The 27,612-nt window shown below is 51.9% G+C and overlaps 1 protein-coding gene across 10 annotated transcripts in view; it reads left to right on the top strand.

The window, feature by feature from the left end:
• RGS6 (regulator of G protein signaling 6) overlaps positions 1 to 27,236 on the top strand; it is a 547,187-nt gene extending 519,951 nt beyond the window's left edge. For 4 of the 10 annotated variants that reach the window (XM_066275020.1, XM_066275021.1, XM_066275022.1 and 1 more), the window contains 3 exons: positions 3,250 to 3,303; positions 16,435 to 16,501; positions 24,731 to 27,236. In XM_066275020.1, the coding sequence (XP_066131117.1) occupies positions 3,250 to 3,303; positions 16,435 to 16,501; positions 24,731 to 24,897 (288 nt within the window). In that variant the 3' untranslated portion in view covers positions 24,898 to 27,236. Of the gene's footprint in view, positions 1 to 3,249; positions 3,304 to 3,439; positions 3,675 to 16,434; positions 16,502 to 24,730 lie in introns of those variants that run through there. The other 6 variants (XM_066275023.1, XM_066275027.1, XM_066275030.1 and 3 more) reach the window with 6 other exon arrangements.
• The last annotated feature ends 376 nt before the right edge of the window (positions 27,237 to 27,612 follow it).

Raw genomic sequence — 27,612 nt, 5'->3', positions numbered from 1 at the left:
CAGAAGATAGGAAACTTACAGGTTTCAAGGGAGCCGTCTGGTACCCATGCCGTTGCTTGGATTGTTCCTCCTTTGACACCCCCTTCCTCTCCCTCCTCCTCCCCATGTGTTCTTGTTCTCTTTTAACCAAGAAGTAACCACATCCCAGCTCCTTCTCTCTCCTCCACTTGGACTTATGTCATGGTTCCTGGCAACCCTTGGCACCTGGATTTTGGGGCGTTGGGGACCCTCAGCCTACAAGGGTGACCAAAGCAGGAACGAACTCAGCTGGGTTCCTGGGAGGAGAGAGGGAAGAGCCGGGAGGGGCATGGGGTCTGGGAAAAGGGAGGCAAGAGAGAGGGTTCATGGTTCCAGTATGCCTGCAAACCCTCTGCACTGCTCAGCTCTGATCTGAGGTCCACGTGTGGTTACGTGTGTCTCTCCCTGCATCAAATCCCACGACTTCTGTGCCATGCCACTTAAGGAACATCAGCATCTTCATCCTTTCCTCTCCCCTCTCAGCCTGCCAGCCCCAGCCCCGAGCATGTGGGTGTCCACCTGCGCGCCCTCTCAGCCACGCCGCCCTTCTCTCTCTGCGTACTGTCACCTCTGTGCCAGGAGCCTGTCTGCCTATCTGGTTGGTGCCGCATGACTCCAGAGTCTCGGCAAGCCTATATATTCTGCTCTCCTACCCTCAGGGACACCCCGATAGTCTGGGGGACTGTACAGGACTTCTGGGGTACCCAGACTGTCCGAAACCCCACTTTCTTGGTCGGCTGCATCCCTTTTCATCAGGTGGCTCTAAATGTGATGGCAAGTGTGAATACTGGCCTCCTGTCAGTTCTCTGGCAAGAGGATGGAAGTGAGGGGGCTCTGAAGGAGGGAGCTGACCCCCCCACAGATGTCTCTGATACCCATTTTTTCAAGGAAGGTTATGGAGACTTTGGTTATCTCCAGCCCAGATCTCATGGGAGAACGTCAAAGTAAGTGTTTCTCATCTCTTGTGGCTCAGGACCCTGAACTGATCACAACGCAGGGAAAAGCAGAGACTCCAGCAGTCTAGCACCTCTGGGCCTGTCTGCAGCCCCAGCAGAAGTGAGAGGCTGTTCAGTCTCCTGTGGGTTTGAGCACAAAGGGAAAATGCAGCCCAGTTCAGGGAGCAGGGCTGACACCCCTGTGCCTACAGGTTCTCCCGTAACAGGACCTCCTCAGAGAAGGTCACTAGAGTGAGGAAGGAACCCAAGGCCTCCTTGTAAAATGTTACAAATGAAATACGTTAAAATTATCCTACCAGCCCCCAAATTAAGGGATTTTTTGTGACAAAGCTCTTGCCGGCACCCTTTTGACAGCCAGACGTTGATTCCCAAAAAAAACAGTGACAAAACTCACTCCCCTCCTCCCTGGCCCCATTTCAACCTGTGAGTCTCCAGGTGTAGACTGGGTTTGTGACACGGCACTTTTCGGTAGGCATAGAGCACTTCTGATTTCAGGGAGGGGCTTACCATGTGGCATCAATGTCCCGGGCATAAAGGTATATGAGAGTCACAGCCTCCTGCTAGAGAGGGGATCGGCATGGGCCTCGCTTCGCTGCTCAGAAAAGTCTCTGATGGAATCTGGAGACACAGCCCCTGATCCCGCACCCCCAACTCACCTTCCATGCTAGTATTTCCAAAGACAAGAGTAGTCACTTTGATGTTCCAGCTTCCCAAGGCGCAAGTGAGCTGCGTTTTGACGGCTCCTCTGGTACAATTAAGTACCAGTGACAGTGATTTTCTAGGGCAGCTTTGGAGGCATGCTGCAGGTCAGAGCAACCTGACTGAGTCTAGCCAGTGTGAGCAGCAACCCAGGAGCCAGAGCGCAGGAATGATAGGCCCAGAATGCCAGCTGCAGGGCCTGGGTGGGACTGGCCTGCCTCCAGCCAAATGTGTGCCACCGGGCTGCCCGCTGAGTTCTGTTGTCCCTAGAGAGGTTTGGTGTGGCACTCTGGGCCAAGCATGGGTCCTTTGGTCCCTTGTGCAAGGAGAGAGACCAGCCCGGGTCTGCAGTGCTGGGTAGTCTATGTTGTGTTTTTCTGCTGCCTTGTCCTGTCTGTCTTCAGGCAGCCAGCTGAGGGGATGGAGCACGCCTACCAGAGGAGTCCTCTGACCTGTCTACAGGCACAGGTGGCCACCCCCACCCCTGCTCCAGCACATTCTGAACACCCACCGACACCTGGCTCCTTCTTCAGCTCCTTAATTTCCATTATTTGCTCTGTGTGTGTGTGTGTATGTGTGTGTGTGTGTGTGTATGTTTGTGTCCTTGTGAGTATATATTCTCTCCAGATTTCCTGGTCTTGGGCTCAGGGCCCTGGGCCAGGGCTCTAGGATAAACTAGCAGGTATTGGGGTATAATTCTCTCCCCAAACCCCTTGAATAAGCAGGAAAGTCGGGGAATGGGTCAGTTGCATGCCATACCCTCTCCTCCTCTGGTAGTAGTGAGTGACTAGCCCTAGAGCGTGTTCACGGTCTGCCTGCTCTTGCCCCTGTTAGGGGCCCTCAGCTAAGAGACCCCAGAAAGGTTCCTGAGCCTCCTGCACCCTGTCATGAGCAAACGTTGGAAGGGATTGCCTGCCTGGGTACCAAGAGAGCATTTCTTTCCAGAATACTCCTTCTGAAGCCCGAGACACTTCGCAAAAAAACTCTAAGAACACAGACTGAGGGTCATTAGGGAGCCATGAGGAGTCACTGAGGTCAGCAAATCTTCTAGCTGCATCTGGGCAGGAGACACTCAAAGCTATAACCCAGACCCTCAGACCCTTCTTGGCATCCCATAGCATCCCCCACACACCCTGCGGGCTCTGAGAGCTCACCTCTTCTATGCCTGGCCCCTGGGATCAGGGACACAGCGCTAGGGGCTCCTGCACATGGGCAGTGCCAATGGAAAGCAGTGAGCAGGCAGCTCCGGCGACTGACTGTGGGCCACGCAGGGCTGCCGGGCCCCTGCCCTCAGCCCCGAGGCAGGAGTCCGGCCCCCGGAGAAGCGCACACCCCTCTCCTCACTGCTCCAAGGAGGCGGCGCCGTTTCCTGCGGGCTTCTGTTCTCTGTCTCCCACTGACCTCCCGCACCCAACACTGGCCGCTTCTCTTGTCCCGTTTTCTGCGCCCTCTTTCGCTTCTCCGTCCATTAGCTGCCGCTGCGCTGTTGAGAAACCACGTGGAAGCTGAAGATATTTTTTTTTCTGTATTTTTCTCCCTACCATTTTCTTTTTTGTTTGTTTGTTTTTTCCTAAAGCCAGAAAGTGAGCAAGGTCGTAGAACCTCCTTAGAAAAGTTCACTCGCAGTGTGGTAAGTTCAGCCGGCTCTGTTCCCTCACGTTGATTTCGTTTCTCTGGTTTTCTCCGTTCTTTTCTGTTGTCATTTCCTTCGGGGTGGGAGGGAGTCCAGTGCTTACCCCCTCAACACATCCCTTTTCTTTTGCAAGTGTCTGCAGCTTCACTTCTAGAGATGGATTTGCAAAAGACCGAGCGGCCCCCTCTGCAGAAGGTGCACACACGGCCGCCCAGCCTCGAGCTGCGCCTTGACCTTCTGTGCGGGGCTCAGAGGACGGACCCGCTGCCCTGGGGGCTGCGCGGTTTGTGCATCTTCTGCAGCAGCCCGGGGAGAAGGCCACCGAACTGTCTCATAAAATAAATTGGCTCAGCACCGTAGCTCATCTAAAAAAAAAAAAAGAAAGAAAAAGAAATTCCAAATTTCCCTCTGTGATCTGCGGCAGTCACGCGGGAGCGGGTCGTGGGCGGCTGCTGCGGCTGCGTAGGCGGCTTTGGCGTGTGCAGGAGGTGGCCGTGCTGCATGGGTTGTGGCGATGTGGTCTAGCTGGTGTGTGTTAGTGGCCTCTGCATGAGTTACCGCCCTCGTGAGCCTCATTTGCATAGTGTCACAGGGAGAGGAGGGCAGGATGCCCCGGGGTGGAGGGAGAAACAGGTCCTGGTGCTGGCCCTGTGCTCCTGGGGACAAAGCCTTCAGGCGTCAAGGTGGGCTACAGGTTCACTGTCCCTGTAGGGAACTGGCCTTACCCCATGCACCCGCAGTTTGTATGGGGTGGAGACCAGCCGAGTGGCACATAGGAGACCCCATGGTGACAGATGAGAGGGCTGAATGAATAGGTCCTCCCCCCTGGTGCCCGGCAGAAATTCTGTACTCTGGTCTACAGCACAGCACAGACCCATCTCCACTGAGTTCACGGTCCCCAGACGGCACTGTTCATTTCAAAGTAGAAGGAACCAACAACATGGCGGCCGGAGAGCAGGAATCCCACAAATTGAACTGGCCACACTTCTCTTCCTAAGGGTAGAAGCCCGCTCATGTCAACTTGCCTTTTTCCCACTCTGTTGAAGAGGAAAGTCCCCGTAAAACCTGACTACTGTGTGATTAGTATCTTTATTTCATCCTTTGAACATAAAAATCTAAGCATTCTGGGTTGAAAGCAACCTAGTTGTTTACCTACCATAGCTAGATGCACTTTAACCGAATTTAAACATCACTTTGAACTCGCTACCTGTAAACATCCTAGTGGCCCTAGTAGGTGGCAATGACAATATGTGGGTGCTCACTTTTTCTCTTCCTTGGTCTTCCCTCATGAGAAGCCAGGACTTGCAGAATCTAAGCCCTGCCGGTCCCCTGTCTGTCTTCATGACTAGTTTGCCATGGCCATGTGGCTGCCCACCCCAAGAAGGTGCCAATGTCATCAAAAGGCGAGGCCTATAGAAGTCCCTCCACTCCTGGTGGTCTGATAGAGTGGTAGGAACCCATTCTTCTGTCTTTTGAGGCCTAGATGTGTGGATAAAAGATTTTTAGAAATTTTGTCAACAAGCCCAGCATGTACTGTGAGGCAACTTAGGCTGTCAGTACAAAGGGCCCGTGGAGGCCCTTCCAGCTGACCCCCTGAGCCAAGGGTGTGAGAGAAGGAGACTGGTTCTCAGACAAGACATTAAACCATCTCCAGGCTGTGCAGTGCATGAGAAGTGGGTATCAGGAAAGGCAAGAATGATCTTGATGAAACTGTGAAGAGCATTTATTGATGTCCCTTCTTCCCAGAAGCGGTGTTGCTTCAGTGGTTCTCCAAGGTCTGTTAACAAAGCGTTTGGAATGAGACAGCAGCAGACACCTTCCCCGTGTCTGGAGTGTGCCCATGAGAGAATTTACAGAGGTGGTTTCAGGCCAGCTGAGGGAGGAGAATCTCCTGAGCTCTTGGAATTCTTAGTATCTATGTGATGAAAGACCCAAACTTCAAAAAAATAATACCCTGAATTTCCTGCTGTTCTTTTATGAAGATTCTAGTGGGCGGTGCATTCTGATGTTCCAGTTCCAGTGGTGGAAATGGAGACGGACTTGCACTCACCCACCTCTGCTCCTTGTGCTCTTGGGACAACTCCACATCCCCACAAGGGACTGAGTCTGAGGGAAGAACCCATGACTGTAGAACAATGGCAACTCTCAGGGCATGTGAGGCTGGATCCCGAGAATTGGGTCTCAACAGCTCAGGGTTCTAATCAAATGGAATTAACCAACCAATATGTCTTGCAATTGGATAGCCATTTTTCTAGATATGATATGCATAAAGAGCTTGATTTCTATAAAAGGTCTACACGAATATTTCATCTGCTGCCTGCTGTGAACTATAAAACTCAATAAAAGTCTAGTTCAATAGCATTCTCATGGTGCTGGGAAAGACATATGAAAAGACCACCCACGTCAGGGGGCTAACAATGGAAAAATGAAGGCGTGAAGCCGGGCAGCTTGCGGATCAAGGATGTGAGTTCAGCTGCTATTTAGGACTAATTGTTGGTAAGAAATATTGATCTAGGTGGTTGGTTAGCTCAGTTAGCTAGCTTATAAGACTAAATCTGAACCCAAAATTCCCCCCATGCCTTGGTCAGGAGAAACATTGGGAGAAAGCAAATTATTCCTTCCAAATCTTAGGTGTATCATAAGTGGAGGAGTTACTTGTTCAAGATGACAGATGCCCCCTCCTTATGCGAGATCCTGAAGTTCATGGAAGTGGCTAGGGTCATGCTTGTTTGGGTGCAGAAGAGGCCTGGCAACCCCCCAAAAGAGGTAGTGCCATGTGAGCTTCTCTTTCTGGTAGAAGTTTCCCTGAGTCCCCAGAACTTGAACATAGAAAGCAAATGCCTAAGGATCTGCTGTGCCAAACATTGTGTAGTTCGGCAGCCAGGAGCCACCACACTCGCATAAAGTCCCGCTTATTTGACAGGAAGGCCCAGGTTCAGAACCAGACATAACGGACAGTTACAGCATGGCACAACTAGCCCCTATTGTACTTTTATCAAAAGCAGAAAACAGGACTCCCTCTGATAGGCCCAGCTCCACACAAGCACAGCTGGCCAAACAAAGCACAGGCTGGATTTCAGCTCCTACACGACCCTCAGCTGCCCTTGTGCGGTGAATGACTCACCCCACTGTATGTGGTGGTCCTGGTCTGAGGAACCCCAGTCTCAGGAAGAGCTGTAACACATAGCAGCTTCTCAAAGGGGGCCTCCAACATGCATGGCCTCTGGTCAAATGCATGGAGCCCGTCTCTCCCTGGCCCTATCTGCTGGGAAGCTTCCTTTCCCGGTGGCTGTAAAACGTGAAGCCACAGCAGGAAACATCTGGCTTATCGTTGTGGGTTCCCTTTCCATCACCTGCCATCTCCTCTTCGGGTTCTTTGTGGGGAAGTCCCAGGCATTGCTGACTGGGGGAGGAGGAAGGTTCTCAAACTAAAGACCAAGCTGCCGTTCCCTGTCGTCTTCCTGACTTTGCAGTTGACAGGTGAGGGTGTGAGGGTGGCCAGAGCTGCAAGGCTCGCCCTTCCCTATTCTCTCTTACGCATGCTCATTATTTCTGGTCTACCACCAAGGGAGGAGGGCCGCACCAGGAGCTGACTCTGCTGTGTGTGTGTGTGGGGGGGGGGGGGGGGCATGGGAGAAGGCAGAGTAAGCAAAGGGCCTTTAGCTAAGACTCAACAGCAATAATTAGATTGTCCTTTTTGGGGTAGTGTCAGCCAATGAGAACTGGAACCTGGGAAGGACAGGCTAGAGAAAGTCCCCTGCTCTTGTGTTCAGGTCCACAGAGTGATGGCGCTTAAGTCAGGAGAAGTGGCAGCTCCAGGTGATGCTGGCATTAGCCTCCCAGGACACCTTTGCCTGGGAGCTCAACTGAATCCTTGACTGCTCCCTCGAGAGCCTCATCAGTGTAGGTTTGGGTTCCAAAGACGGGAACCGGGGATGCTGGTGTCCGAGCCAGCAATATAGAGGCCACAGGGAAGAGCGGAAATGAGGACAGGGACCAGGTGTGCTCATCCCCTCCTAACACAACAGCACAGTTGAGCTTTGTCGAGGTGTTCCTTGGAATTGAAACAGCAAGGGCCGGGGGCTGAGGGGGGCTTGGCATGTGTCAAGTGGCATCTCTGTGACAGGCATTCTGTCCTGCCTGCCAAGGAACGCAGCGGCCAGTCAGACAGCGACCAGGAAGCTCTGGGAGGCAGCTGTCACCCCTCCCCCTCCCCCTCCTACTCGCCCTCTCCCGTTCCTCTCTCCCCAGCTAAAAGCCTAGGAAGAGCTAATGAGAGCTAAAAAGCCAGCAGCTCACCCCACACATGCCCTTCCAGCTAGCTCTGTGAGAAGCCTCCACTCTAAGCCCAGGTGCTGAACCAGAAGCGGATGACTGAGGCTCCTGGCAGGTGAGGCAGAGGGCAGACACCCAGGGTGTTCAGCCAAGCTGTCATTAGCAGCTCCCTCCCGGAGGATGGAGGACATTGCTGACCCCGCCCCCTCAGCCAAGCACAGGGAACAGCCATGCACTCTGTTGGAATGAGTTCTCAAATACCTAGACCCAGCAAAGCCTCCAGAGGGCTTCAACTTCAGTTGAAAAAACATACTTTCCAGCCCTCAGCAAGGGACGATTGGCTAAAAATCTTTATGCAGGGTTGGTTTTGATTGCAAATAGTCCTTGTGCCCCTTTGGGACCACTGGGCCACTGACTAGACCACCAGGGTCTCCCATATGAGAGACCTGAGGTCCAGCAGTGACCCCCCAGCCTGCCTGGTGATATAGAAGTGGACTTCCACAGCAGTATTTGTGAGGGGAAGCATGAAAGTCTTCCTTGTTGGGGCAGCGAGGACTTCTCCTGGGGCTCTCTCCATCTCCTTGGCGGTCCTCATACAGGGTGGCTCCTATTTCCAGCCTTAACCTACTAGCTGTGTGGCCTCAGGCAAATCACTAGCTCACTCTGAGCACTGGTTTTCTCCTTTGTACAATGGCTTGGACTTTTCCAGCTGGTTATGTCTATACATCTGTGTTTCTCTCCATCCTCCATTTTCTGAGCTGTGCTAATTAATCATTCTCAGAATGAAAGAGGAGCTGCCTTCCTGCCCAGGAAGTGCCCACCAGCCTCTGAGGCCAGGAAGTAAGCCATGGCTAGAACAGCCCTCAGCCAGGGCATTTGAGGATAAAGCACCAGAACTAAGGGTGTCTCAGGCTGCCTAAGGCACAGGCTCGCCCCACCAGTGCACTGCTCAGGGCTCCCTCACACACTGTGAGCCCAGGAGGGCACCGTTGCCAGTTCTGCAGTCCCCTCCCTCCTGGGATGGACAGCCAGTCTGGTGCGTCGGGAGGCGGGGGTTGAGGTGTGGGTGCGGCCGCATCGCGGTGCATTGTGGGGCATAGGAAGGAACGAAATGCGAGCCCTCGGGGACCTCAGCATCACCTTGCCACTCACCTGTCGCCACACTGCCTGGTTCCCTGGAGAACTCTGGGCCAGCTTGTCCCTGTCCTGTCTTAGAACTGGGCAAAAAGAGGTTAGCCAGCCTGTGCAGTCCTGGCTACAGTCAGTTAGGTTAAGTCTCCTCTGGGCTCTCCCTCTCTCCATCTTGGCTCCAAGTAAAGTTTGAGAAAGCATATTTAACATCATAGGTTTGTAACTGAAAATGTCTGTTTTTTGTAAACAAACGAGGAAACATACGACAAGCGAATCAGCTTGGCTGGAGGGATGTGGAGAAGACAAAGGGAGGGCACGATCCAACATGGCGGGGATGGAGGTTCTTCCGCAGCTGGGGGGGGGGGGGGGTGAAGTTTTCGTTCATCAGAAAGGGACAGTGATTGTCATTTTTTAGTAACTCAGCCCTAGGCCCTGCCACTTTTGGGGGGAAAGGACCACCCCTCCCTCCCCCCTCGCCAGCTGTTGCAGTTGATGGTTCAGCCTGTCAACCAAAAGCAGTCAAAGGCGTGCTCCCCATGGAGTGCCACTTAGAGAAAAAAAAAACACAGAGGTGACTCAGCCCCCCCACCCACAGGGACACTCAGGGTGAGCAAGGCTCTGCAGGGCTGCCCCCTGCCTCCTCTCCCCCTGCCCAGGCCCCCTCTGCCCCCCCCCCCCAGACCCCCGTGTGCTGAGCGGTCATGTGAAAACCAAGGTCCTCTGAGGCAGAAAGGCACAGCTGTGTGTTTACAGCCACTGACTCGGATCCAAATCGCGTCCCCTGCCAGTCTCTGCAAGGCAGGCTGGGGGCAAGCTGTGTGCGTGTGCGCCAGGCAGGAAGCTATTTCGGGAGGTGACCTGCAGCCCTTTGCCATAACAGAGCCTTCCTCCCAGCCCCCACTCAGGAAAGACATCCTTCTAGAAGGAGCTCTCACTTTAGAAGTGGCTTAGGGGGTTGTGGGATTTCAGCCTGTTCCCTGTCACTCGACTAGTCAGACTTCTGACAGCTCCGGGCTCCCATCTGTCCAGTGAGAAGACAGAGAGTGAAGGTGACTCCAGGGCTCTCGGCAGGATAAACAGCGGGAAGGGCAGACCACTCGGGGAAAAGGACGCCCACTTCCACAGAGGACGGAAGCCTCCCCGTCCTGCCAGGGGACAATGGCACCACCCAAGGGGCAGGACAGAGAAACCGCCAGGCATGAGGCTTTGAAACAGCAGGAACCTAGGAAAGGGACACAGCTGCCAAAGTCAAGGTGAGGGAGGAGAGACCCAACTCTGCCTGTGTCCAAACTGGAGAGTTAGAAGTCACAGAGCCCAAGGTCTAAGGACTGCAAAGACTTAGAAGGGAGACCACCATGCCATTCCTTCTAAAATGAGCTCCTGATGAAAACTCAGAATCTTCCCCCCCCCCCCGCCTTTTTTTTTTTTTTTTTTTTTGTATTTTTCTGAGGTTGGAAACGGGGAGGCAGTCAGACAGATTCCCGCATGCACCCGACCGGGATCTACCCGGCATGCCCACCAGGGAGTGATGCTCTGCCCACCAGGGGGCGATGCTCTGCCGCAATCAGAGCCATTCTAGTGCCTGAGGCAGAGGCCTCTGAGCCATCCTCAGCGCCCAGGGAAACTTTGCTCCAGTGGAGCCTTGGCTGCGGGAAGGGAAGAGAGAGACAGAGAGGAAGGAGAGGGGGAGGGTGGAGAGGCAGATGGGCACTTCTCCTGTGTGCCCTGGCCGGGAATTGAACCTGGGACTCCTGCACGCCAGGCCGACGCTCTACCACTGAGCCAACCGGCCAGGGCCTAATCTTCCCCTTTTTAAAGCAGCAAATGAGTATCTTTGGTTGTAATTGAGTTTGGGAAGCATGGCATTCTGGGAGGAGGACAGGATACAAATCTGTACGTAGGAACAGTCTGTTAAAATGTTGCCATGAAGCGGAATGGTGAATGGGACAATGAGAGGAGCTCAGAGCAGTAGGATTTTCAGGTTGGTGATGTTACCCAAAGGCCAAGGAGGGAAAGACCCTTGGCTGTCAGTTCAGCAGTTCCTTATGGACGGGAAGGCAGACAGGTGCTGTTGGCCACCCCAGCAGTGTAGGGGACACGGGCTGAAATCCCACAACCCCCTAAGCCACTTCTAAAGTGAGAGCTCCTTCTAGAAGGACGTCTTTCCCGAGTGGGGGCTGGGAGGAAGGCTCTGTTACGGCGAAGGGCTGCAGGTCACCTCTCGAAATAGCTTCCTGCCCGGCGCACACGCACACAGCTTGCCCGCAGCCTGCCTCACAGGGACTGGCAGGGGACACGATTGGATCCGAGTCCGTCGCAGTGGCTCTTCCACGGCCCCTAGGCACAGTCAGATTATTTTGGCCTGAGTAATGGTACCACAGCCCCAAACAGGAATGGGCTTTGTTGGTGTAATATTTGGCAGGAACTTTCCACCCCTCCCACCAGCCTGGGTTATTATAGAAGGATAGTGATCATACCTTCATCCTCTGCTTCAGAAAATAGTTATTTGTGACCTGATATTAGTGCAATAAGGTTGAAAATACAGTCCATTTCTGCCCCTCTCCCCCTCACCTTTAGTCCCTCTATGTTTGCCTGTAATTAGGTGAAGCAATACATCCAACAGTGTCTCAATGGCTGGTAAGAGGGCACATCCATAGGTCTATGCCAGTGGGAAAGACCATTCCTGGTTGTGGCCACCAGGGTTCAGCCACAGCCCTGTCCTGTCCAACATGCTTTCTGACGACTCGGATGTAGAGACAAACATACCCTCCTAGTCAAAGACTCCAACCTAGAAGGCATTGCTCATTTCATAGATAATGAAATTATATTTGAAAAGTATCTCCTTGAGGTGGAATGATGGGTCAAAAACAACTAGATAAAACTTAACTAGATAAAATTTATGTTTAAAAAAATAGTAATTCAGTCTCACGACTATAGGATGACATGTGAATTCTTCACTGAAATTCAAGTTAAAAAAACATTCTCGGGTTGTAGTTGACTACAAGCTTAATATAAGCAAAAGCAGGATGCATTTCGTTTTTTAAAAACAACTTTAAGCTTCGATGACAAACATGACATGGTCAAAAAACAGAGAAGCATTTCACGGCTTCCTGTGTCGCTCTAGACCAGTGATTTTCAACCTTTTTTTTTTTTTCATGGCACAAACACACACTAATTACTAAGGTCAGTGCCCCTGACTAAATACAACCATTTTCATCTCATGGCACAAATAAATTAGTACTAAGGGAGAAGAGGTCAGGGCCCCTTTTTCTTTAGTAATTAGTTTATGAGTGCGTGAGAAACAAAGGTTTCTCTGCTCTAGACCACACTGAGTCTTGGTTCTAAGCCTCCACACTCTATCAGGAACTTCCACAATCAAGAGGAAGTTCAGAAGGAGTAACTGGGGCATCAGAGAGTGAAGCAGATCAAGTCTAGCCCCTAAGGAGACTCTGTAGCCATCGTGAGATATACTTGTTTGTCTTCCAGAGTGAGCAAGCATTTCTGGATTATTCCAGACAAAGCTAGAACAAAAGGGGAGAAGATATGGGAAGGGTCACTCTACTGAAGCGTAGTCTAACAGTAGCAGCTTCCCAACAGTGGGCTATGTCACCCCGAGGGACAGCGAGCTCCCTGGAAATGCTCAGGAGCTGAAGGGCCAAGGATGTTGTAGAGCAGGGCTCTGCACGGGGTTCCATCATCTCTTCCAGCTGGGATCCTCCAAGGCAGTCAACCTCCATTGAATGGATCCTCCCACATTTTATTCTCTGGTTTATAAACAAGCCCTGGGAAAGTAGACTGGATCCTAAGGAGAAAGTTTGCTGAGACTGGAGGGGAGGGATCCTAAAGTCAGATGAGACACTGCCTCGAGGGTGAAAATCCAGGGGACAAAACACAAAGCAAAGGGAGGCTGTCCAGGAGTGGAATTACTGCCCTCCACATCTCATCCTTGCCTGTTTGAGGGTTTTAGTTTCGGGGTGTTTTTTTTTTTTAAGCCAACTGCTGCTGCTGCTGCAGCTGAGATCAGGACAACAGGGCTCTCCCCCCCCCCCGAATGCCTGAATGGAGGTCAGTGAGCAGAGGACACAGTGCCTGCTGGCACAGGGAGACTGCCCGGCTGTGGCGCAGTCTGAGCACCGCTGGGTGGGCGTGGGCGCAGGCGCCATGGCTCTGCGTAGGAGAAGGCGTGGCCTGTCGTTACTCCCATCCGGAAAAGGTGTTTTGTTGAAAGCAGAAAAGGTGATAAAGCCAGTTGCAGATTTCAAGTGGGCACGTTGCCACCAAAAGCATCTCTGGCTGGCAAGGAGCAGAACATACCCCCAAAGCCTTAGACCAAGGGGACACTGCCCTCCCTGGGTCCCTTCTCCTGGGTCCTGACTTAGCGACTCTTCTTCAACCCAACTCAGGGGAAGGGAAGGGCTCTCAGGTCACACGTTCTTCCCAGCAGTCCTGAGGACCAACCCGATTCAAAAGACACTCTCTCCCCTCTCCCAGGCCTCACCAGGGCTGTCTCAGCTCATCATGGGGTTGTATAATAACGGTGATTATAGCTTTTGGCTTTTTTCCTCTCCTCATCTTTTGCTTTCAAATTCTTTGAGGTCTTTCATTAAACATGGTAATCCAGATAATGTCAGTAAAGTTTTAGTAAGACATATTTTAAAGCTAAAGAAAACTTGGCCTGACCTGTGGTGGCGCCATGGATAAAGCACCAATCTGGAAAGCTGAGGTCGCTGGTTCAAAACCCTGGGCTTGCCAGGTCAAGGCACATATGGGAGTTGATGCTTCCTGCTCCTCCTCTCTTGTTTCTCCTTCTCTCTCTCTCTCTCTCTCTCTCTCTCTCCTCTCTCAAATAAATAAAATCTCTAAAAAATTTAAAAAAAAATAATAAAGAAAACTCAGAGTTAATTGTTACTGTATTCTCTCAAACATCCTTTAAAACTGTCAGGAAAGGATTGGTGCCTGGATCTAAGAAGTAAGGGAGAGAGATGTGGGGATCCAGGGGACACCCCTACTTTTTCATAGAGTTGGAGAGCCCTTTGCCCCTTCCCCTTGCCTTTCTTATTTACACTGAGAGCAGGGTGCATCTGAACCCCCATGCCTAATGGGGAAAGATGGACCATTGAGCGAAGATCGAGGGCCTGGCCTTTCCATCATTGCAGATTAAGTTGAGAAATGGAGATGGAGCAGCCAATAAAAAACACAACCCAACCTTGTAATGTGCAGCAAAACCAGCGGGAAATTCTGATGGTTCTCTCTCCTAGAGGATGCGGGAAGTTTCCGTACCAGGGCAACCATAATTCTAAATATGTGAAAGAGTCGGTCATTAGCATTTGTGAGTGATAACCACCCAGCGGTCATAGGCTGGGTGGAGGTTTCCTTTGTAATGACAGCTGCAGAGCTCATCATTTGCCAGCTCTCAATCATAGCTTTCCTGAGTTGTTTCTAGATCTACAGGGCATTATCAGAAGATCTCCAGGAAGGGGTGCAGGTGTGTGGGGGGGTGGCCACCAGAGACCCCAAACTGCCCTTCAGCTGCTTTGCTCAGGTTTGGTGGCAGGGCCCTCTTCTTCCCCATCCTGCCCAGGACCACAGCGAGTGCATCTTGCCCTGGCAGCGGCTCCGATTGGCCCTTCATGGCTGCCTGCCCTGAGCCTTCCAGACTCTCCTGAATCTGTCAGTCACCAGCCATGTGGGGTGTGACTGAGCACCACCAACCAGCCGGGGCTAAATATTGTCAAAAACCTGGCAGCAATGTTTCCCCCAACTGTATTCTCAGTCCCTACTGAAGATGACCCTCTGGCTTTGCCCACTGAAAACAACGCCCCTTTTGCACCCACCAGCATACAGACAGGTGGGCTGAGTTAGAGATGGGCAGCCCTGGTTGAATCCTGTTTCTCCACCTCACATTGTAGTAAGACCCCAGCAGTTACTCACTTGCCTGATGGGTATAACAAAGCCTACCACCCCGAGTGGCAGTTCGTTGGCTTTTATTTCTTGGAGATGGTTGTTTTGTCTGCATTCATGCTGGGCTTGGCCTGAGAGGTACTTTGCCTCTGCTCCAGCCTCACCACTTAGCTGGGTGACTTGGGCAGCTCAGTTTCCTCCTCTGTGAAGGAGAGAGAAGAGTAAATGATTAAGTGGGAAAATATACACAAGGTGCCTAGCACAGTGTTTGTAGTGTGTGTGCTCAAGCATAGTTTTTTTGTATTATTATTTTCATTCTTATGATTATCTGTAGCCCATGCTTAGCTCTTATGACCTTATTTGATTTCCAAGAATATTCTGCAAGGTAGGTATCATGTAGTTCAGGATGGGTGGGTGGGTATCTCTCATCTATGACAATGTGTGCAAAGCACATTTATTTATTACAGTGACCAGCTCAATGAACGACTCGCCAAATACCAGTTATTATTGTGGGTTTATTTTTAAAGTTGATCCAGAGAGCCAGTTTCTCTGTTGTCCCTGGGAATGGAGGGACTGTGGTGCCCAACAAGCCAGCATCTGCCCTGTGGTCAATTTCCCAGGTCCCCTAAGCACTTCCTGGCAGCTGTGGGGGCCTCCCCTGTGTGGTGGCAGGAGGTGGAGAGGCCACCTGAAAGTTGCATGCAGGATCAGGCATTTGCCCCCCTGTTGAGGTGCAGGACCCCAAGACACCCCCCCTGCTTCCTGATACAGATCAGGAATAGGTCTCCCCGTGATAAGAGCACAGAACCCAGTTCTCCTGCTTCCAGATACAGATCAGGAATAGGTCTCCCCGTGATAGGAGCACAGAACCCAGTTCTCCTGCTTCCAGATACAGATCAGGAATAGGTCTCCCCGTGATAGGAGCACAGAACCCAGTTCTCCTGCTTCCAGATACAGATCAGGAATAGGTCTCCCCGTGATAGGAGCATAGAACCCAGTTCTCCTGCTTCCAGATACAGATCAGGAATAGGTCTCCCCGTGACAGGAGCATAGAACCCAGTTCTCCAGATGCAGCACTCAGCACAGCAGAAGCCTCACTCCCCGGGACCGTCCCCTCCAGCCCTCTGTCAGCCTGGGGCCACCCTGAGCAACATGGCCTCACCAAGCCCACTTGCTCCATCTGCCAGATAGACAAAGGCTTCTGGGTTTGTTTGTTTGTTTGTTTGTTTGTTTTTTAATTATGAACTACAAGGTGGGGCTGTTGGAGGAGTCAGGAGCAGGTGACAGGGGATGCTTGGAAATCCCAGTAAACCAGACCCCTGGGGTGCACGCTCCTACTGCTTGTAGTATTGACAGAAACAGAAGCTGGGAGGTCATTTCCACTGACACTAATGGCTCTTTCCTGGAGAGAATTCAGGTTTTATATATGTATCTTAAGGTAAATGCTTTCAGTTTGCAGTGTTTGTCAAAGATTGGCATCTTAGGAGCCAGATACTAGAGCTTCTACTGCCAATCACATGGGTTGCTTCTGCACCTTGCATGAGATGCTTATGTGAGTGGCTCTGGTGCACACGTACACATGGGAGTGTGCACAGCTGTCCTCCTGGATGCCTGCGCTACCTGCCTGATGGACGCCTCGTGTTCAGTGTATGGTATGTGTATAACATACGCTGCAGACCTGCATGTCCTGTGTGCATGGATTGCATGCCCGCTGCAGCTGTGTGCGTGTCTGGGCAGGGGCTCCCCTAAAGCCACAGGTCTTCATGGTTTCAGCTGGATAAGTTATTCTTCGCTTCCCTTCCTAAAAACACAATTGCCTAGTGCTGCTGGCGCAGAGTCAGAATGGCCGCTGCATTTCACCCGCGAGGCGGCTTCCTTCCAGCAGTGGGTGAGTGACCCCGGCGCCCGCACTCTCTAACCTCCTCTGGGATCCTTCTGCACAGAAGGTGCTCCAGGAATCTGAAGAGATGGATCTGTTAGTCCGTGGCCTCGTCTCCACCCACCACTCTTGTTTCACACCCTCGCTCCATGGGCAGTCGGCGGCACCCATTTTTTGGTGTCCACATTTTTCCTGCCCATTTGTTTGCACCCATAGTATTTTCTTTTTAAGAAACAAGAAGCTGAAGGGTCCAGCGATGACACCGAATCCCTTGCCCCAAAGACAGTGTTACCAATAACGTTTTTAGGTCTTGGTCCTTTAACTCACTTCTCCTGGACCCCTAGCAGAAAGGCCCACATCCTTTGAAGATGCTTTTCAATCCGACAGCAGCATCCTCAGGCTTCGTCTCCCAGATCCAGCTTCCACGGCAGACACAGCTCCCATAACCCTTCCTCCGTGGCCCACAGCCAAAGCCCATGGGAAACTCGGCAATCTCACACTCTGTATAGTTGGTTCTAATGGAAGTAAGCAGCTCTGCCTGCCCCTTCATAGGGAAGAAGGCTGGGCAACCACCCACCCACTGTCCCACAGGGACCAAAAGCATTGCAGCAACACATGAAAAGGATCTGTAGGGAAGTAGGAAGGTTCTCCATGGCTAGGAATTCCATCAACCCAAGTTTCTATCCAGAGATCTCTTCAAAAATGCCACTTGACCTGCTGCACTTTTCCAGGTTAGAAATACATGTCTGGTAAATGCCCGCCAAACTGCATTCCCGGTGGTAGGGAGGAAAGAGAAAGGAGCCGGCTCTCTTTGCATATGTGTCCCAATGGAGATGGACACTCGTGGAAAGATTATGCTTCTGGGTGGTGGGGGGTGGTCAGCACGTTGACCGCCTGTAACTTCAAATCTCTGCCGTGGCAGCTGGCTTAACCAAGGACCCTCCCCCCCAATGGATATGTTTGGGTGAATATGTTTGTGGATGAGAAGTGCTTACTTACCAAAGGAGGGTGGATTTAGAGTCCTTGGGAGAATCACACACTGCCAAGCAAGTGATTTCTCCTGCTGTCTTGTCCTCTGAACTACTGTGCCACTCACCCCGGTAGCCATAGTCAGGGGTCATTTGAACTTCTTAGTTGGAAAAATGTAGCATCAAGTTGTTGCCAATAGCAACACAACCATGACTCTCTTCCTTTGCATCTTTTGACCTTGCCTAATTTAGAATGAACCAGAAATGAGATGCCAAAGTAGATTTAGGGAGGAGGAGGAGAGGAAGAAGCAGGCACTGCACAGCTACCAGAAGGCACGCTGCTGAGGGACCTGTGAGCAATTGCCCGCCTCCGCTCCACCCCTGAGTCCGACTTGGACTTCCTGCAGGCGGAGCGTAGAAAGAGCACCAGCATTGTTCAGTCGGAACTAGAGGAAGGGGATGCGAGAGATCCGGTAGTAAAAAGGGGGCATTTCTCCTGCACAATGAGAAACAGCAACAGGAAAGTGGGAGTGCGTGACTTGGAACAGAGGCCGGGGTGTCTGTGCTGGGCACTGTGCCACCAGAGTGGGGCACAGCTGCTGAGGCTTTGTCACTCCTGGCATGCCTGCCGGGTTCCAGATTTGTCCCTACACTGCTGGAGACCAGGAAGGAAGGTCTCCCGCCACTCACCAAAACTAACAGGCAGAGGCCAGCCTTTGCAGAGAGCCCTGTGAGTGATGAGGATGGTGGGAGACAGGAGTCGGAGATGCTGGAAACAACAGCCAGGGAGGGCTTCCCCAGCCTGGCTGAGACACCCCAGTTTAGGCACTTGGTTCTAGTTGGAGTAAGGCAGCTCTGCCAGCCCCTTTTAGAAAGGTAAACATCACACCTGCCTCTCTCCTCCCCGGAACGGTTGCTATGGGGATCCCAGAGGCATTGGCACCAATAACACAGGGCCACAAACACAAGTGGCGGCTTTACCTGGCCTGTTCGGCAGCCATCACTGGTGTGGTGTGGGTGGACATGGAGGAGTTCTTAGTCCCTGAGCGTTGCCATCTGCCTGCTTTTTTTTAGAGCGATGGTCAAGTGCAAAGCAGAAGGTACAGGGGTCATGAAGGCCAGCCCGCTCTACTCTGCCACTGACCAGCTGTATGCTCTCAGGCAAGCAGCTCAGGCTCTATTTGAGCCTGTGTCCTCGTCTGTCCAGTGGGGATAATGTAATACCTAAGTGGCAAGGGTGGTGTGGACATTAACACAAGTGTCGGTGACATGTCTAGTGTGCTTGGCACACAATAGCTGCTTAATGTTCAATCACTGGTGACTGTTAGCAGCTTGTCCTTGGCAGCTCACCTGTGTCTCTGTACAGGGACCATCCCCACCCTGCCACTACCAAGGTTTGGGTGAGTTGAAGAGGAGGACACTTGAGAAGGGAGTGTACATGAGATGTTGATGCCACCCCACTGGGCGGGAATAAAAGAATTCAAAGGGACAGTCCTGGGGAGATGAGGGGATAGGCTGGTCCTTTCAAATTTAGTTCAGATAGAAGGGCTGGCAACTCACCTTTTCTAAATTAAAAAAAAATGAAAGGAAAAATGAAAAGCACTGATAGTTGACAATACAGGCTAGAGCAAGGTGTCTGAACCCGCTGTGGTCCCAGGGACATCATGTGAGAATTGCTTTCAGAAGACGTGACAGCCGGCAGATTCCACAGAATGGAAAAACCTGTTTGTTTATGTGGCAAAACTTGGTTGTTTACCACATAATACTATAGATAAGATGGGTTGGTTGTTGCAGAAGAATCCATTGTTTTTATTTTAATCATAGTCTTTATTTTTTAACAGGTTTAAATGTTCATGAATGTATATTAATTCTTTAGCCTATGAACCTATTTTATTAATTTAATTTTCACCTATCTCTTGATTTTTTTTTTAATTTGGGTGTTATTTTATGTTTGTGGTATCTTACTTTTTAAAAGTCTAATAGAGAATATTTTTAAAGCAAATAAAATGCCATTTAGCTCAGCATACAGATCAGAAAGCTTGGCAAGTAACATAGACCCCGGGAATGGACCTGGCCACTAGGCTCCTGCCCCTCACTGTTGGAGAGTGAGAAAGCGGACACAGCCGCACCAGCGCCCCGTGCTGCTCTGGGCCAGCTGCACTGAGGGTCAGCAGCCTGCGATCGTTGGCTTGTCTCATCACCTGGTTTTCCCATTTCATCAGCCCGCCCTGCCTCACAAAGTCTAATAGAGGGTGACAAGAGATCAAGAGTTGAAAGTTTTTTGAAACTATTCAATATTAAGTATGGATTTTTCTACCATCCCTGCCAGCGTCCCTCAGACCTCTAAACTATCCCGAGCAAGTGGCACTCTCCCCAATTTTAAACATTATTGAGAAAGGAGCCGCCACAGAAGTCCATTATGCTCTCCTTTGAAATTATTTCTTTTGCTTTGCTCAGTAGAGAAGGGGCCCCAGGGGCACCAACCTCCAGGGAAGTCCCCTGATGAAGTTAGGCGGGTCCCTGGCTTCTCTCCCTCCTGCCAAACCCAAGTCAGTGCCCTTACCTCTCCACTTGGCTCATAGGCTCCTGACTTCTCTTCTCAGCACATTCCCCCAGGGCTGTGATTCCACATCTGCTCATCATTTATAAACTTGAGCGTCATCTACTCCTCAATGACCTTCAGTCTCCTTGGGAGGACAGCTCATCTCTGGGGCCTCCCACTTCTCATCTGCTGAAGTCACTTGGCGAGTCATCTTCAGCAAAACACCATTTTTCATTAGCAAGGATGAAAATGCCTGTGTGTCACAACAGGGTGATCAGTGGAAATCAATGGAGACTAGAAATAGTGTTCCCAATGCATTCCGTTGCAAATTCTAGACCCCCTAACAGGAGGACCCGGGCTCCTCCTATCCTGAAGGGAGAGCACTGAATTTAGCTAAAAGGCTACTGGGACAGCGACTGAAAAAGTAAGGAGTGAAGACTTTCAAAGCGAAATGTGATAACTAGGATTTTTTTTTCTAATTTATTTCTTTTGAGATGAAACTACGTATAGCAAAAGGAACACATCTGAAATGTATGGGTCAATGAGTTTGACAAATGTATGAACCAGTGTAACCTATACCCCATCACCCTGGAAAGTTCTCTCATGCCCCAATCCTGTCAGTTTCATCCTCTCCCCCAGAAGCAGCAGCAGTCAAGTTCTATCCCCATAGTGGCGTAGATTTAGACTTGATGGACCCGAGAGCCGTAACTTTGGTCCTAAGTCATCTGGGCAAATCAGCAAAGATAGACCCATCAGCAGCTCAGATGTCTTAGCCCCCTCCCCTTAGCATTGTAAAGGGTCCTGCTTACGCCCATAGTGCTTGGCTTTGCTGCCCCTAATATACCATCTGACCTCAGGGCTACTCACTGAGCCACACAGCCCTTGTCCCAGCCAAAGAGTTTAGCATCAGTCTTCCAGGTAAGTAGTGACAGGTCTTGGGAACCGGATAGTGCATGCTTGTTGATTAGTATCTGCAGGTGCAATGCCCAGAGCCACAGCATGTCAATCAGCATGTTAATTTTCCTTAAAGCACTGCCCAAAAGGAAGCTTATTCCTTTTGTGCCTTTTCTTTTAAAAACAAAGGATACCATAACCACCTTCTTCCAGGCTTCTAGCCGTCAAGATGGCCACAGAGCTAAAATGATTAGCCAGGGTGGGAATGGAACGTGTGGGTGTTTGCGAGCCCAGCACATGAAACCGAAGGATCCCAAATTCCAATGGATTAAACTTTGCCCAAGGTCTTGAAGGTGAAAAGCGCTTTGTCTGTATGCAAAGCTTTGATGTCTCTGGAATGCACCTTCTGCAGCTCAGTCCTCAATCACTGTATATTTTTTCACTTGGACAAAGGCTGCCTGCTAATAGCATTTCCCACCACCTTCAGCTGCTTCGCTCAGCTATGCCAAGGCCTCAGGCTGAGCTGGCTGCAGTTTCCTGGCACCATGATCTGTTCCCAACTGACCGGCACTGAGGAACATCACACATTCAGACCCTGAAAAAACAGGCTCTCCCTGTAACTATGCTAGATGGCAGGCAGAGGCAAAACTACTCCTCCCTTCCTGACCATTTCCTACACAATCACCCAAACTGGAGGCAGGGACGGAGGCGAAGAGGAGAAGAAAGAGCTTTAGAGGGCGTGGGTAGGAGTTCTCTCTCTCTGGGCTGAGCAGGTAGCTCGGGAGCTCCCAGCAAGCCCCTCGCTGCACAGGCCTTGGGGCAGCTCCTCTCGGAACACAGGTAGCCTCTGCTGTCAGATTTCACTTTGATCCCCGGGAACTACAGGAATATCGGTTCTTCAGAAGGGAGGCAGCTGCTGAGCCAGAGTGATTGCAGGATTTCTTCCCCAAAGCCCGAGGCCAGGCATCTAGCTCTGCTTGCGTCCTGCATGAGTAACCACCTTCCAGCCTCACCCGGGAGGTCACTGCACAGAAGACAGATTGCAGCTGGGCTGAGCTGTGCTCACCTCCCCGCCCCCTCCCCCAAAGCCAACCCTCACCCTCACGACCTCCTCTAGCAGGAACTGGCATTCGATAAATGCATGAGTGCAGAAGTGGGGAAAGGGAGAGAGAATGCCGTAGAGCACCACCTGGATTGCTGAGAGGTTGGAACAATCTCAGGGCGTGTTCTCTAGGCTGGCCATCTGCACCCCCTGCCTCTGAAGGCTGGAGAAATAGAAGCAGCGGAGGGGAAGGGGAGGGACAGGATTGATGGGCTGGCCACAGGTCCTTGGAGTCATAGCAGTGATGCTAGCTCCAGGATTTAGGCAGGAAGAGATTAATTAGAGCCTCCAAGCCCAGCCCACTCTATAGAAATGGGAGTTATGGAGGATGGGGGTCTTCAGGGTCAAATTCAGCTAAAACAAATAGACAGTCACACAACCCTCCAGAAATAGAGTCTCCAACCTCCCTCAGCCCACAGCCCCCTCTCCAGCCAAAATGACCTCACTAATGAGGAAGAAGCTGTAATGAGGGTCTGGATGCCTGGCAGACCTCACCTTCCTTTGTCTCTGGGCTTTTAACATACCATTGGACAGACTAGTATGCAGAGCTTTAGTGATTTTTTGTTGTTGTTGTTCACACTTACTAGTTAAATCAGAGCCCCAAATGCTCTGTGTGTGACAAAACTGGAACATATGTATTTGGGGACATAATGTGTAATCTGTGGCCCGGGTGGAGGAGGGATGGAAGTGAGGGGGAAGGGGAGCTGGTATTTAGTACACGGGTACCGCAGTGATGAGAAGCACCAAGAGGAGAGAAAAATTCCTAGGTGCCTTTCATATGAGCAGGGCTGGACACCAGTCAACGGGGTGGAGAAGGTTGTTCCAGCTCTTGAGCCATGGGGTCCCTAGACTCATCAGCCCCATATTTCCCCAGAGAGGACCACTCACACGCACACAAAACCATGCTCTCTGCCTTCAGGCCTGCTTTGAGAAGGCACAATCCCAGGTGAACCAACTAAATGACAAATGCCTGGAGCTCCATCCAAGAAAGGGCAGTCAAGGAGAGCCGGCTGAGTGTGCCGTAGCATCCAGGGCCGGAGGGAGCCTCGGACGGTCAGCCTCTGCCTTCTGAGAGCTGGTGTTGCACCCGACCCGCTCTACACAGGGGAGCAGCCACCCTGCTCTTAGTGGTGTGCAAAGACTGCCGCTGTATCCCTCTAGGATTTTTTTTTATCTGATTTTTAAAAATCGTTAGCCTCATATGAATGATGGGGAGATTGTGTGTGTGAGTGTATTTTAAGATGGGAAGAAAAAAAATGAAAAGTCTGTCTCACTAGTGAAAATGAGGAGTGAAAGAAAGTCAGGCTGGCGAAAGGAAGGAGAGAGAGAGCAGGAGGAGGTCGATGCAGACTTCCCAGTAGCTCCTGAGAGCGGTTCCTGTCCTGGACGAGCTCCCATCCACGCCATCACAATCCTCAAAGTCAGGCGGCCACGCCCCTCCACCGAGCCCTCAGCCAGACGACACACGGTGCTGCATCCAGCAAAGTCACAGCCCATGTTGTTCGTTTGTTAGCTATGCCCATTATCCATCAATTCATCAATCAGCAGGTTTATTGAGTACCCCACCAGGCTTCACAAGCCTGATCAATTTTTTTAATTACATCCAGCTTCCACGCAGCCAAGCCCAGTAAAGCGCTGAGCTCTCACAGCCCCCACCCGCCCCGCTTGGAAATGAACAGGAGGAACGTCTGGCCCCTGCAAACGGGGTCGCTCAGTCTGAGGAGCCACTGTGCGCTGCCCTTCATGGATGGCGATGGTGTCACCAACTCCCTGTCAATAACAGGCCGGGCTCCAGGTGCTCTCTCAGACACCATGATCTATCGGCTGGGGTCCAGCCACTCTCTCCTCCAGGCCCCTGTCCGATGCCATGGATTTCTGAAGAGGGTAGCGGGATGTGGACACCATCACCTCCTCCCAGGCATGTGAACAACTGGCCTCTCCCAGGCCTTCTGTGCCTCATGCACCAGGCCTCCCAGTCCAGTTCATTTTCTTGCTTTGCAGGAAGAACTGCGACAAAGATTTTAAGGGAGGGGCGTGTAGAATTCCTGGTGTGGAGGCCCTCAGTCCTGCAGAGAGGGAGCCGAGGATCTAGGAGACGACAAAAACACGCGGTCTGGGCCCACGAGGGCCCCTGTTCACCTGTTCTCTGAGCCGCCCGCAGCAAATACCATTTTCATTGTCCAGAACTGGGTCATCAAGAGGACCCAGAGGCTGTGTGTCTCACCGGTACTTCAGACAGGGTGCCTAGGACTTCTGCATTCTCACAACTACACATTCATTCATTAGTTTCTAACCACCCAGGCCCCTAGCCTGCATCTGTTTGGGTCAGTCCACCCTCCTTGATCTTGCTACTCCCCAATCCACCTTTTCCTTCCTTGCTTGAATAAAATCAAGTTCAGGGATAGCCCACAGGCATTAAGAGATGCTCTACTTAAGAGTTGAAATGCCTGGTTTGGGGTAAGTAAAATTCTCACACCCCCCAGAAGAATACCAGCAGCGTACCCTCCCTCCCTCACCTGCCCCAGACTCCTGGTTGTTCCAGATGTCTGCAGCTCAGGCTCCCAAACCCAGAGATCAAAGGGGTCGGTTCGCTAAGTTGTTTGGCCTCCATGGCTTGTGCAACAATTAATTCACCTATCTGGCTCTCTGTCTCTGTCCCGTGTGTGTGTGTGTGTGTGTGTGTGTGTGTGTGCATGCACCTGTGCGTGCCTCTCTGTCACCTGTCTCTGCAGGGAAAGTCGCTGGCGGGCAAGCGCCTCACCGGCCTGATGCAGTCGTCCTGACCGTTCCCAGCGCAGGGCCGGGGCCCGAGGACTACGCGGGCGGGCGGCGGCGCTCCACATCCGCAGACAGAGTCTCCGTACGGGGCGACCTGGTCACTGTGAAAGAGAAGGAGTGAGGGCGATGAAGGGTGACCGTGTGGAGACTCAGTGGGTGAAGGGGGGGACCTGAGAGAAAGTCCACAGAGCCTGAGGTTGGCCCAGCAGCGGCCCCTGTTTACAACCCTCCTGTCCTTGTACAGTTGTGCGCCGACACCCCGTTCTCTAAGAGGTCCTTGTCCCTAACTCGTTCAGGGGAGAACGACTTGTGATATATTCTTACCGTCACTTGAGATATATTCTTATCGTCACTCTTCCCACTGTCTGGGGATCATGCCGTCTAGCAAACGCAAGAAGGACCAGCTGGCCCCGAGTACATCCTGTGTTACGCCCCACCCCCACTGTCTCTCTGGTGCACCCAAAGCCACCACTGCAGTTGTAGCCACTGTGTCCCCATAGCCTCCCGCCTCCCCCGTCTTTGTGGCCACCCGCTCTCACGCAACACGTCCTAATCACGTCATCCACACTGAGCAGGCTCGGGGATCGCTGCAAGTTCTGTCGATCCCCAGAGAGGCCAACTCCTGAAGAGGTCTCCGCAGGCCTGCTGGCTGCCCTCGGCCCCGTCCGATGTCTCCAGGGCCCAACACCGGAAAGAGCACCAGTGGAGATGAAAGAGCTTGTAACTGAACAGGTTCTGACTGTCTCTTTAAAAATTTATAACTTCGGAATTTATTGGTTTTTGCCCCTGTTCCTTGGTTTGTTCCCTCGTGTTTTACTCCAAATAAACATGGCCATGAACTCAGGGGCCCTTGGGATCCTCCCCTCCAGGTAGAAGGCGGAAGGCACAGGGCCGGCAGCCCCCACATTGTGGGCGTGGCCAGGCTCCTGCTGGGCCAGGTTCTAGTGGTGTGTGAAGCTGGAGGGAAGTCTGTGACAGAAGGACCAGGCCGGGGCCAGATGGCCCTCTGACAGCCCAGCAAAGGCACCCGCTAAACAATGCCAGTTGTCAAAGGAAGAGATAGACAGAAACCAACACCTGTGAATACCAGCAAAAGATCCACATTATTCCCTTTGTGTGTGTGTGTGTGTGTGTGTGTGTGTGTTAAAATGCCCATCTGCCAACTTGGCTATGAGGTCATGTATGTAGAGCACTGAGTCAGGTGCCTGACGCATAGTAGGTGCTTAGCAAACGGTAGCTACCGCTCTCACCATTGTCATTATCATGGGGCTCCCCTGAACCCACAGCTAGAGCAGTATTAAGCAACGTGTTTCTGAATTCAGACACTCCCCCACCCGCTATGACTATCCTCCTTTGATCTATTTTTGGCCATACGTGAAAAAATCTCCCTTGGGAATATATAAACATCAGACATAGAAACCAAGACGTGATCACTGACATTTCTTTACTCCTATAGATCAGTTCACCAGCTGGTGACCAAAGGCACATAAGCTCGTTTGCAGACCCTGCCTCTTGGGTGCTCCATGACCTGCCTTTCACCCCCACCCCCATGCCACGTCCCAGGTCTGATTCTGCCAAGCCCTGTTCCCGGAGCACCAGCATCCCAGTGGGGCCACCGTGGGCAGCGGGAGTCTTGGTTACGATTATGCCCTCATCTGTTCGTTGACCACCATGCCTCAGTTTCCCCCACTGGCAGTAGTTGCTCTCTCTTTGAGGTACAAACTAGATGACGTATGTTGAGGTCTCAGGGTGTCTCAAAGGTGGTGTTATAGGTTCCACGCACCCTCAGCACAGAGCCGGGCACTTGGCAGATATGGCTCATAAGTAAAATGAAAATCCTGTACAGGATCTTTTGAGCATTGCTCCCTTCCATCTCCTCTTTTTATCTTGCTTTTCACACAGACCTCTCGTTTCAGAACCAAGTTGCAGTTAGAGTTCCTCTGCACACGACACTGCCCGGAGGAAGCCCCTCCCTGGCACTGGTCCCCGGGCTGTGCTGACATCATAGGGTATGTGGACCAAGAAAGTTCCAGAACAGCAGGTACCTCCATGCCCTCAGCTACCCAGAGCACGGGCCCAAGGCTTCCTGCTTCTCCCCTGGCAGCCGACAGGGCAGGGCTGACCTCCTGACCCCCTGGCTTTTATTCCTGAGTAATGCCAGCCTAAGACTTGGCCCGCCGTGGAGGTGGTGTAAAGCCTTAAGACAGAGCAGGCTGAAAGCTTCCCAATACCTCTGGGGACATCCAGAGGGGAGGACCGGCCAACAGGCTCAACAGAGTTAAGGGCACTTTAGATGGATTCAAACCCAGAGCAATAACCCTCTCATTTCACCTCCCAGCCAGGCACACTCAGTCCTGTGGCCGCTACCATGTGCTCCTAGTAGATCACATCTAACAGCAAAGAGTGGAATGGGGCTGCCCTGCCCGAGGTGGCCAGTCTGAGGCCAGTCTACTGTGCAGACCTTAGAATGAAAATACAGTTGGAAAATCCGGTCTTGGCCAGTTCCTTATTGAGTTTGGTCTACACAGCCAACAATTCAGACCAGATTAGACTTCTGAAGGCAGTTCTGCAACCATGCATGCTCTCCTGCCTCCAGACGCTTCCTCAGCTCCCCTGACAGGCACAGTCTCTGGGCCCAGGACTCTTCCCACTAAGGGCCCACGGGCAAGTATGTTGGCAGCCCCACGGCCAAAGCCTCAGGACAGGCTTAGAAGTGACCACCCACCCATCCAGACAGACACAAAGTGTTGGGTATGTGCCCACAAGGGAAGAGAGACTGTAGGTTGGCACAAGTAAATGCCTCGCAGCAGCCAGAGGACCTGCCCTACCAGGGAGA

The sequence above is a fragment of the Saccopteryx bilineata genome, chromosome 4 (assembly GCF_036850765.1).
Source record: "Saccopteryx bilineata isolate mSacBil1 chromosome 4, mSacBil1_pri_phased_curated, whole genome shotgun sequence".
Classification (NCBI taxonomy): domain Eukaryota; kingdom Metazoa; phylum Chordata; class Mammalia; order Chiroptera; family Emballonuridae; genus Saccopteryx; species Saccopteryx bilineata.
The sequence above is the reverse complement of the archived record's forward strand: the minus strand, read 5'-3'. Positions and strand labels throughout refer to the sequence as shown.